The sequence below is a fragment of the Hemitrygon akajei genome, chromosome 5 (assembly GCF_048418815.1).
Source record: "Hemitrygon akajei chromosome 5, sHemAka1.3, whole genome shotgun sequence".
NCBI lineage: Eukaryota > Metazoa > Chordata > Chondrichthyes > Myliobatiformes > Dasyatidae > Hemitrygon > Hemitrygon akajei.
In genome coordinates, this window is record NC_133128.1 from 154,013,916 (window position 1) to 154,026,862 (window position 12,947).

The window sequence follows — 12,947 nt, forward strand, 5'->3', positions numbered from 1 at the left end:
AAAGTGAACAGAAGTGATAGTGTTTAGTTGTTTCATGTGTACGTATGTCCTGGAAAAATTGCTTATGCTTAATATAAAGGCCATTGCTCTAATGTAGTTTCTGTGTATTTTTCTTCAATACAGTGTAAAGAAGTCACAAGGAGAACAAAAGCACAGCAAGTTAGTTGTTGAAGAATGGCCTGTCAGCAATCAAAAGCTTTCCAGTGATGTTTTGAAAGGGCTTTTGGACAAGGTACTCTCACATAACGGTTGCCTTTCAGAGAGGCCTGTTGAGTTGCTCACAGAATCAAGAATGAGTTCATTGAAGTCATGAATAGAGTTAAACAAATGAGTACTGTGTTAGTGAATCAGGTTCTGGAGGAGCACCTGGGTATATAAACTGCATATGCATAATTGATCAGTTTTCCTTCTGAATAAGGAGTCCTTTTCTTTTGGTTTGCACTGGCTGATTTTAAAGTTTCACCCTTGATGTTTGCAGTATTACCTGGAAAATATCTACTGGATATACACCAGATGAAACTATTCAGTTGTGACCAGGGCATATCATTTAACATAAAATCAACAACACCTTTTTAGGAACTTCAATTTTAGAAAAATACCTTCGTTGTGTTTAAAATATAGTTGTTTATTTCCTTATATGTTTCTTCTCAATATTAGAAAAGTGAATCAATCCATGTTTTGAAACATTGCTTATTCCATTAAACATTTATTACATTAATAATACACTATTATTTGCAATTTAATTGCTTCAACTAAAGTTTATTGAGTATGAACAAAACCGAAAAATAAATGTTTTTTCATCAAGTCTAATGTTAAATTAGATGAACAGATCTATATATCCTAACCACCCCTCACAACAATTTTTAACCATAAATTTGACTTGCACAGAGTTTTTTATGGTTTAGGAGCAAAATAACAATATTCAAAGTTCAAAATACATTTATTATCAATGTATGTACACAGTATACAACCCTGAGATTTGTCTTTTTCACAGACAGCCATGAAACCCAGAAAACAATGGAAGCTGGTCAAAGAAAAACATCAAACCTGCCCCCCCACACACAGTAAAAAACAAATTGTGCAAATGACAAGAACATCAATCCCCCCCTCAAAAAAAACAAATCGGCAAACAACAACAAGAACATCAGCCCCCCACACAAAAAAACAAGTCATGCAAACGACAACAAGGACATCAAACCCCCCCCCCCCCCCCTACATGTGGAGTCCAATTTGAACTACAGTCCAGTCCACAAACTGTAGACCCAGAACTTTGGTATCGTCTTCCGACAGCATTGAAGGAAAAAGATCATTTGAATGCAGGAAACTTTTCTCGAGGACAGCGAACGAGTGGGAGAGTGGGACCATCAGACACAGATACCTTCCTCCAGCAGCCAAGAGTGAGAGGCTTGCTTCCTGATATTTTCAGAATATTTTCATATTCTTCCAGGGTACAATCCAATGGCACAAGCACCAATTTTTCTAATGTTAGAATCCTCTCTTCCACTGTCTTTTCCCCTTCCCACCACTCCCCACCTCCAATCCTACCATTTTGTGTTCCCTTTCCCATCACCTTTCCTCTGTCTACCAATCACTTCAGGCTCCTATCTCAACTGTTTCTACTGGCCATCTCTCCTCTCCACTCTCATGACGCAGGCTTTCAACCTGACATTTTCCTGACAGATGCCTCTCGACCTGCTGAATTCTTCCAGAATGTTGTTTGTTACTCCAAATTCCATCATCTGTAGTCTCTAGTTTATCTAAAACCCACTCTAGGAATACAGCATTTCTCTTTCTGTTTGCAAAACCAAATGAAGGTGTAATCTCTGTTTTGTTCTGTGAATATCAGTGAAGTAGCATTTGAGTTCCAAGGCAATGAAAGCAGGACAACATTCAAGTGGATGTTGACCATGTGGGTTCTGATGTCCTAGGATGCCAGGTTCATTTTGAAGTGGAAGATGCCTGCATGCATATTCTTTTACCATGCAGTGGCCATTGGATTCATAGTTTCCATTTGAGATATAATTATCATGATTCTAGCCGCTTGAACTTAATTCTACTGTTGACAGAGGTCAGACAAGGCTATGCCCTTGTCCAACTCACTTCCTCATAGTTACAATGCATTTCACATCCATAAGTTCCCCACTGGAGTGGAACTATTTTACAAAACAATTGGATCTAAATCACCTCCATTCTAGAATCATGGTATACCAACCTCAGCTAATGAACGACAAAGCAGAAATGATACTTGCATATTGTACAAGCTTAGAAGCCAAGCTTGCAAGTCATCACAATCTGCTTCACTGGACTTACAAGTGAATAAGCTTTCCATTTGACACTATTAGACAAAGGTCCTCTACTGATCAGTCCTCATTAGATAAAATCAGGCCTTGTCAATAAAGTTTAATGATGAGATTCTGAAAATGTAGACCGTTTCTCATATCTCAGGAGCTACCTGCCATGAAGGCAGACATCAATTTACAACTTCCTTCTGTGCTCCAGCATAGGATTTAGCCATCTGAAGAAAGGACTGTTCAATAAAAACTTCGTACCTTACACTAAGTTAATGGTCTACTGGGCAGGAGTGTCTCTTGATCTGTATGCTTCCAACATGTAGTGCAGGAACCTTAAAACACTAGTGTGGTAGTGCTAATGCTGTCTCCAGAAAATGCTCCAAATCCATTGGCAGAAGATTGTAAATAATAACAGTGCCCTTCCCAAGACCAGCATTTCCAGAATGGAAGCACTAAAAATTCATCCAGATCCTATAGATGGGTCACATTGCTGAAAGCAACTTCTTAAAACAGGCACTCTGTTCCTGTCGTGGCAAGAAATTCATAAGAAAATAGAGCAGAGTACTTAATGGATGGTATTAATATCTGATAAGACCCTAAGGCATAGGAGCAGGATTAGGCCATTCAGCCCATCAAATATGTTCTGGCATTGATCACAGCTGACTTAATTTCCCTCAGCCCTACTCTCCTGCCTTCTCCTTGTAACTTAGGAAAAAGGTCAATCATCAACTACTCGCAGCAATTCCTGACATGTGACTTCTCAAAATGGAACCTCCCAAGCAACTCACCCAGCAATTCCCAGCACGTTGTATCCACCTTTAGCAGAGTTTCCAGATCCTAGGTTGGCCTCATAAGCCACCTCAGAGCTACAGAATCTGAGAGAAAGCAAGGCATCACCAGTTCCAATTTGCTTACTGGCACAACAGGACCACAGCAGATGCCATTTCATTGGTTATTCACTGAACTCTGCAACATCTGGACACCAAAGATGCATGCATGACTACAGCTCAGCATTCAATACTATCATCCTCTCAGAACTAATCAATAAGCTTCAAAACCTTGGCCTCAATACCTCCTTCTGAAATCAGATCTTGGATTTCCTCACTTGGAGTCCCCAGTCAACCTCAGCATCAACCTCTACTCCACAGTCTCCATTAACACAGATGCACCACAAGGCTATGTGCTTGGCCCCCTGTTCTAATTCCTCTACAGTTATGATCATGTGGCAAACCACTTCTCCAATGCCATATTTAAATTTGCTGACAACATCACTGCTGTAGGCCATATCAAAGGTGGTGACAAATCAGCATAGGAGGGAGATTGAAAATCTGGCTGAGCACTGCCACAACAGCAACCTTTTAATCAATGTCAGAAAGACCAAGGAGCTGATTATTGACTTCAAGAGGAAACCAGAGGTTCCTGGGTCAGTCCTCATCGGGGAATCAGAATTTGAGAGGGTCAGCAACTTTAAGTTCCTTGGTGTTATCAGTTCAGAGGACCTGTCCTGGGCCCAGCACATAAGTGCAATTTCAAAGAAAACACAGCAGTACCTTTAATTCCTTAGGAGTTTGTGAAGATTCGGTATGACATCTAAAAGTTTGACGAACTTCTATAGATGTGCAGTGGAGCATATATTGGCTGGCTGCATTGCAGCCTGGTATGGAAACACTAATGCTCGTGAATGGAAAATCCTACAAAAAGTACTGGAAACAGCCCAGTATATCACAGGTAAAGCCCTCCCCACCATTAAGCACATCTACATGGAGCATTGTTGCAGGAAAACAGCATCCATTATCAGGAACCCCCACCATTCAGTCTCTCTTCTCGCTGCTGCCATCAAGAAGAAGGTACAGGACTCACACTACCAGGTTCAGGAACAGTTATTACCCCTCATCCATCAGGTTCTTGAACCAGAGGGGATAACTTCACTCAACTTCTCTTGCCCCATTACAGAAATGTTTCCACAACTTATGGACTCACTTTCAAGAACTCTTCACTTCATGTTCATGATACTTATTGCTTGATTATTTATTTATTTATTTGCTTGTTTATTTTCTTTGTTTCTTTCTTTCCTTTCTTTTTTTTTCTTTTTGTATTTGCACAGCTTGTTGTCTTTTGCACATTGGTTTTCTGCTCTGTTGGTGCAGTCTTTCAATGATTCTATTACGGTTATTGGATTTATTTAATTTGCCTGCAAGAAAATGAATCTCAGGGTTGTATATCTTGACGTACATGTACTTTGATAATAAATTTGCTTTGAACTTTTGAACTTTGAGCTCCAAGAGATTGCTTCTGCAATAAGCGAGAAGGCTTCTAAGCAATCCACTGATGCACTAATTTTTCCAGAATGCATCAGATGAGATATTCTTAAGGAGGCAGTGAATCCATTAAGAGCTGAAGAAGGAACTCAATCCCTGATCTGTCTATTTGTCTCTTGGAAGTCTATATTTGGGAGTGGAATAACCAATCAACATTTCAGGCCAAGACTCTTAATCAGGACTGATGAAGGGTCTGGGCCCAAAATGTCAACTGTTTATTCCTCTCCATTGATGTTGCCTAACCTATTGAGTTCCTCTAAAATTTATGTGAGTTGCTGTGGATTTCCAGTGTCTACAGAATCTGTATTTGGAAGTAATTGTTTTGTCTTCCCATTGTCCTTTACCAGGACTACAACCTGCTGCTTCAACAATTAAATTATAAATGAAATACATTTGTATCACATTAACCTGCATATTATTTTTGTCTTAGGTTAATGACTCAGCTAAGAAAGGAATGAAGTTCATTGGGTTTTTAAACGAGCTCCATTCTAAGTCTAAACCTTGCAATGGCACAAATTTATTAATAGAGTCAGATGTGGATTTGGCTCAGGATGCCAGCTTTCATCTGCATTTGCCAGATAACAGTAAGCATGATCCTGACAATGACTCTCTAAAATGCAATGAAGTAACTTTGAACATGAAGCCCATGGAAATTTCAGAAGGAGAAGATTCTTCAGATAAAATCACCAACGTTTTAGAGAATGGTCCATCTCCAGAAGATCTCTTACATGGAAGAGGAAAAGCAATTGGAAAGGAAAGCTCTACTACCTTTCAACCAAATGAAGGTTTGAATGATGGTTATATTTTGTTTCTAGTTACTACTTTCATAAGTATAGTTTGGTTTAAAATGTAGTTTGTATATTAACAGAAATAGGTGTACTGTGAAGACCTGAATTTACTTCACCCTCATTATAATGCAACATCTGTTAATATGTATATCCTTCAACAATATGAGGTGTAACATGAAAAATTATGTCTCAGTTTTGCATCCTATGAAGGGAACGAATACTTTGTTATTCTCTACATAACCATGTCTAATCCTAAGAAGTCCAGTCGCCCTTTTTTTGCACTCTTGCCACCCTCATCCCCACACCTTTTTGTCGGCCACTTTACACCCTTGTACAAAACCTCACCAACATAATTAGACCAAATGCTGTTTCTGTTGGAAAGTAAAATTAGTTGGCTGGTGAAAAACTGATAAACAATCCAAATCTATCATAGAGTCATAGAATATGGCAAACGGCTCTTTGTCCCAAATTGCTCATGCTGACTACGTTGTCTAACTGAGCTCGTCATATCAGCTGCATTTGGTTCATATTCCTAGACACTAGAACACTACAGCACAGTACAGGCCCTTCAGCCCTCGATGTTGTGCCGACCCATATATTCCTTAACAAAGAAGTACTAAACCCACACTACCCCGTATTCCTCTATCTTTCTTTCATCCACGTGCCTGTCCAAGAGGCTCTTAAAGACCCCTAATGTTTTAGACTTCACCACCATCCCTGGCAAGTTATTCCAGGCACCCACAAACCTCTGTGTAAAAAACTTACCCCTGATGTCTCCCCTAAACTTCCCTCCCTTAACTTTGTACATATGCTCTCTGGTGTTTGCTATTCATGCCCTGGGAAACAGGTACTGGCTATCCTCCCTATCTATGTCTCTTAAAATCTTGTAGACCTCTATCAAGTCCCCTCTCATCCTTCTACCCTCCAAAGAGAAAAGTCCCAGCTTGCCTCATAAGACTTGTTTTCCAATCCAGGCAACATCCTGGTAAATCTCCTCTGCACACTCTCCATAGCTTCCACATCCTTCCTGTATTGATGACCAGAACTGAACACAATACTCTTAAGTCTGGTCTCACCAGAGATTTGTAGAGTTGCAACATGACCTCTCTACTCTTAAACTCAATCCCCCTATTAATGAAGCCTAGCATCCCATAGGCCTTCTTAACTATCCTATCAACCTGTGCAGAGACCTTGAAGGATGTATGGGTTTGAACCCCAAGGTCCCTCTGTTCATCTACACTCTTAAGTAACCGACCATTAACCCTGTACTCAGCCTTCTGGTTTGTCCTTCCAAAACACATCACCTTACACTTAACCAGATTGAACTCCATCTGCCACTTTTCTGCCCAATTCTTCATCCTGTCTATATCCTCTTGTAATCTTCAACAACCTACAGCTCCACCCACAACTCCTCCAATCTTTGTGTCATCCATAAACTTACTGACCCATCCTTCTGCCTCTTCATCCAGGTCATTTATAAAAATCACAAAGAGCAGGGGTCCCAGGACAGATCCTTGCGGCAGCAGAATACTTTCCTTCCACTACTACCCTCTGCTTTCTTCCTGTAAGCCAATTTTTTATCCAAACAGCCAAGATTCCACTGATCCCATGCCTCATGACTTTCTGGATGAGTCTCTCATGGGGGACCTTGTCAAATGCCTTGCTAAAATCCATGTAGACCACATCTGCCACTCTACCCTCATCAATTTCTTTTGTTACCTCTTCAAAAAACTCAATTAGGCTTGTGAGACATGACCTTCCCTTCACAAAGCCATGTTGACTATCCTTGAGTAGACTGTACTTCTCCAAAAGGATCCTTAAGAATCCTTTCCAATAGTTTGCAGATTTTTGCCCTCCAATTGATTGCCCTCTAAACCTTTTCTACCCATGTACCCATCCGAATGTCCAAATGTCCTTTTAATTGTGCCAGTGTCTACCACTTCTTCTGGAGCTCATCAGCTCCATCCTATGTGTGTGAAAAGGTCACATTCATATCTATACCCTCTTGTCTTAATTCTAAGCCTCTCTAGTTTTATTCTACCCTATGCTAGAAAAAAGACTGTGACCTTTTACCTTATCTAACCCCATCATGAATTTACATATTTCCATCCGGTCACTCCTCAGCCTCCTTTGCTCTAGGGCAGGGGTTCCCAGGTATTTTTTATGCCATGGACTCCTGCCATTATCCAAAGGGATCATAGACCCCAGATTGGGAAACCCTGCTCTAGGGAAAATAGCCCTGGGTATTCATTCTATTGTTAAAACTCAAGCATTCCAGTCCCGGTAACATCTTTATAAATCTTCTCTGCACTTTTTCCAGCTTCCTATAACTAGGGGTTGAGCTTCGTTCTAACCAGCATAGATCAGAATTCTACAATATTTTGCTGAGGTGCCTGCTTTAGCTCAACAGGAAGAGCATAAATGAATTGTTTGTTTTTGTTTGTATTTCTTTCCAATCCAGATTTGAAACTGTTTGCTCTTTTCAATGTTTCTAATGAAGACTTCAGTACACGGTCCTACCATGAAGGCAATCTTTCCCTCAGAGTAACACGGAAAGGCCAAACTATTTGTACCCTGGAAGCAGATTGGCTGGAAATTACAACAACTTACTATAAAAGAGGAATGACCTTGGTTGACTCATTCGTAGACTGGGAAATAATGAAGGGTAAATATTTGTTAAGCTTTGTAAAAGTACTGAATCAGCAGTTTTTCCATGTACAGCAAAATCCATATTGGGTAGAATACATTTAATACATTAAGTGAAATTGCCCATAGGTTATCATATTTTTAAAAATGCCTTGAAAATAGTATATACTATCATGAAAATGATAAATGTATTATGTCTGTGTCAATTAGATAAAATTGGAAAAAATTATATTTGGTTGGATTCAGCGGGCACACAGACATGGTGTGAATGAATGTGATCTTTTGCATTAAAAGTACTTTGTGGAATGTTAGAAGATAATCATTCACTGAAGCACAGGAGAATGTCACAGAGCAGGTCATCGAGCAATAAGCAGTGGATTATTCATTGAAAGATACCTGAAACTGAGAAGTTTCAAAGATGTGCGTGGATCACTGATAAAGAACTAGAGGCAATAATCTTGATGGATCATCAATATAGGTAAGCTCCTTGAATATGTCTTTAAATATGAAACTATTTACCAATCACACTTCTTAGCACAATGTACAAGAATGTTTTTTCTCTCCCCACATGAGAGTAGCAGTCACTTGTGTAAACTTTGAGCTGTGAGTTGGGAGATTGTATCTTTAAGACTGTGGAGCTTTACATCCATACGTGTCTCCTTCATTGTCAGTGTATCTGATCATTTTCTGTGCTTCAGCATTAGTGTATTTTATTAGAGTGTTGTACAGCTGTTGATTAGGACAAGTGTATACAACATTAAAATTGTTGTATCCAAATATCCATCTCATGTTAGCAGCTGGGTTTATTTCATTCAGGAATGTACTTAAATCTTGTCAATGCCACATCACCACGATCTTCATCTGCACTATGCTCCTTTATTTTAGGCATTGAGAAGATGAATTTCTGAAACATTGTTTCCTAAAAATTGGATTACATAACATGTTTAAACACTGAATTGTTATTTCACCAATAGAAAATGTCCTAGTTATGGCATAAAGTTATTAGAAGTTATTCCAGGCTGGTTCCACTCCAGGGATCATAGACCCCAGATTGAGTGTGGCAAACAACTGAAAAGTAAGGGAAAGATCAGTATGCCAATATTAAATTTTCATTTAATAATACCCAACTGGCTTGTATCCTAGTGGACGTAATTTACAGTCTACCATTGAATACTTTCTTCGTCATCTGAAAGCAATTTATAAGGCAATCATTTATACAATGGCCCCCATGTTTTAGTAAATTGTTTTCAGATTTTCAAAAGAAATACCAAAAGGAAACTTTTGCTTTTAACTAGATTATTTGGAATAGTTTATCAATTTTATAGAAGCTGAACAGTGACCAAAATATTAGCACTCGCTGCTAGGAAAGTGAGAACAATTTCTGAAATACGTACAGTATATACACAATAAAGATAGAAACCGAGTGTGCTTTCAGAGATTTACTGCTCCTTCCCAGAGCTTTCTTTGTTGTGTGGAGCCAGCAAATTGCTGAAAGGTTTAGGTGTTTCCAAACTATCTGCTGATGCTGACCATGTTATTCAGCTGAATGAAGTGCAGCTGAGTTTTTAATGCCTTTTCAATTTCCCAGCCCTCTAAGTGAGCCTACATATTGCACCGTACATTTCCAGTGTGGAAAATAACTCTTCAAACATTACATGAGTGTCTGAATTTCCACAACTACATTATTTAACCAGAAATACATTAAAACTATGCTTTACTCTGGGAAACATTGACTTACTGTAATACTAATATCCAGTAATACTGAAAAAGGCAACATGGTGTGACTGAATTTCTGACAGACTGATTTTAACACAATCCTTCCCATTTCATTAGTTTATTTTGATTTTTTGCATTTATGCATTGCAAATAGGTAAAGTAAACTTTTTGCTTTCTGATTGATCTCTACAAGAAGGTTTAAACTCATTTGGTTATTAGGCCAGACTGACGATACCGGATTATTGGACAGCCAGTATTCCCTTTTGACCTCACTGATCATTACAACCAACATCAAAAAGGAGAAATCCATGCCACAGGAATCACTAAATCTTGTAAGCATTCTTAAATAAGTGTTTGAAGAATCCAGTGCCACAAAGAACTTCAGATAAGAGTGTTGAACACAACTTGGACACAGGGTCAGAACAACAACTCGTAAAGTCTTCCTAGTAAACATAATCTTGCCTGAAACCTATGATAGACATCAGAATATGTGAATCAGGCTCCTAAAGTCATTTGCTCAATGTCTTTGCAGTTCTTTTAAATGGAGGTCTGGAGGCCTCCAGAAGAAATAGATTGTGCAGAGGAAAATATCACAGCAACCACCATGTAAGAGCATACAGTATATCTGTCCAAAACACAACCACATAGTTACATTTTAGATGGCACATTGGCACAAATAGTACAGACCTAGGTTCAATCCTGATAAAAAGTGGTATCTATGTGAAGTTAACAGGTTGTCCTATGACTACATGGATTTCCTCTGGGAGCTCCAGTTTCCTCCCACATCACAAAGGTTTGTGAGCTGACAGGTTAATTGGCCACTATAACTTGCTCCTATGTCAGTGAATGGTAGAATCTGTGAAAGGTTGGTCCAAAGGGCTTGATTCTGTCTGTATCACTCTAATCATAATCAGAATTGGTTTAATATTGCTGATGTTTATGTCATGAAATTTGTTGTTTTGCTGCAACAGTACAGTGTAATACATAAAACAATCTGTAAATTACAATAAGAAAGAAAGAAATAGGTATATATATATATAGAGAGAGAGAGAGAGAAAGAGAGAGTGTAGTGCAAATATGATTCTATGACCCCATAGAATGTTGCCATTCGAATTAGGATATTGGCTGGGATATGATCTGCAAGCAAGATCTACCACACCATTCACCTTATCTTGGCTTTGCAAGTCACAGCTATCACTATTTGTTGATGTTACATGCTGCATCATTTGGAATACATCAAATGTGAAGTGGGAACATTGCATCACCTATATTTGTTCATCTCTCCATAAGACATTGTAGTTTTACTATTTGGCAGCCTCTCCTCGAGTAAAGGGTCTCAGTGTGAATGCTAACATGCTGCCTACCTATTACAAATGCTGCATCAAAAAATCTGACATCTCATCAATATACAAGTTTTATTATAGCACAGGAAAAGAATAATTCAGATGAAATGAATGAGAACCTGATATCTATCAAAGTGTCCTTGCTTTGTGCAAGCCTACAAGACTGCCACTATCACAAGGAGCTGGCAAACTGAGGGACAGCTTCTAAGAGACTGAGTAAAGATGATCTATGTTTGGTTGTCATATATACATCAAAACATACAGTGAGATGCGTTGTTTGCATCAATGACCAATATAGTCCAAGGCTGTGCTGGAGGCAAGTGTCACCATGCTTCCAGCACCAACATAACATGCCCACAACTTAGTGATCCTAACCCATACATCTTTTTGGAATGTAGGAGGAACCTGGAAGACTGGAATGAAACCTATGCAGTTACAATGAGAATGTACAGACTCCTTATAGGCAGCAGCAGGAATTGCATCCTGATATTACAACTGGTACACTACTGCACCACCCCAGTACTGTTACTGACTGTTAACACCAGAGAAGAATCCTCAAACAAGCTGACATAAAAGTACAAGATATATGCTGGAATGGAAAGTTGGTAGATTGAAGCAGAAATGCTGCTGTCATTTTAGGCTGTACTTTACTCGACAAGATAGAAGTCTCCAAAATGTATTTGCTGCTCCCTGCATAATTTCATCTCTTCCTCTAACTTCAAAGGAAGATGAATTTCCATACTCAGAAAAGCTGACTTATTACACAGTGATGGTTAGGTTTTATTATATAATAATGCCATTTATTACGTACATCTGTACATCAATGCAAATAGCTTATTGGCCAATCACGTGGAGCAACTCAATGAATAAGAGCATGCAGACATGGTCAAGAGGTTCAGTTGTTGTTCAGACCAAACATCAGGATGGGAAAACGATGTGATCTAAGTGACTTTGACCATGGTGCCAGAAGGGGTGGTCTGGATATCTCAGAAACTGGTGACCTCCTGGGGTTTTACACTCAGTGTGCTGATCACTACACGGCAGGGAGAATGTAATAGTTGTGGGGAGGTTGCAAAGTCGATTTACCAGTGCATTACCAAGATAGAGATTGTTAATTCTGTTGAAAGGTTAGATAAATTGGATTTGTTTTCTTTGGAACAAAGGTGGTTGAGTGGAGAATTAATCCAGATGTATAAAAACAATGAAAGACCTAGACAGGGTGAACAGAAAGAACCTATTTCACTGAGACATAATTTCAATGAAAATGATTAATGAGAAGTTGAAGGAACGTATTTTCTCCCAAAGAGTACTTGAGGTCTTGAACTCACTGCCCGAAAGAGAGATGAAGGCAGAACCTCTCATCACATTTAAAAAGTAACTGGGTGAACGTCTGAAAATCTATAATATATAGGATTTAGAACAGGGAATGGGATTAGTTGAGTTTTTTTTAGCCAACATCTAAATATCAGCCAAAAGCACCCTGACATTTTTACATTCTGTGAGATGGTGTTTACCCAGGTGAGTCTACTAAACATCAAATAAATCCAGTCTGACACAAAATATCTTTGACCTGAAACGTTAACTCTATTATCTCTTTCAACAGATGCTGCCTGATTTGCTAAGTGTTTCCAATAATTTCCGATGCTAATCCAAATCCGTGATTGGAAGAAGTTTCCAGCTCTAGGGCTTCAATGAAGATGACAAAAATGAAGAGAGGTCAATCCCATTTCCAAATGTGAAAGACCAGCCTACATTCAAGGTCATAAATCAGCTTAAGAATATCATACTTCGAAAAGCACTTCACTTACTAGTTCAACAAAAGGTTCACACAATGAAAAGGCATTG

General features: G+C 39.0%; 1 protein-coding gene across 1 annotated transcript in view; it reads left to right on the plus strand.

Moving 5' to 3' along the window:
- The window catches only part of rftn2 (raftlin family member 2), a 63,149-nt gene that overhangs the window by 30,301 nt on the left and 19,901 nt on the right, over positions 1-12,947 (plus strand). Inside the window, exons 4-6 of the mRNA XM_073046924.1 lie at positions 124-232; positions 5,040-5,394; positions 7,859-8,062. Coding sequence (XP_072903025.1) covers positions 124-232; positions 5,040-5,394; positions 7,859-8,062 — 668 coding nt within the window. The remainder of the gene's footprint in view (positions 1-123; positions 233-5,039; positions 5,395-7,858; positions 8,063-12,947) is intronic.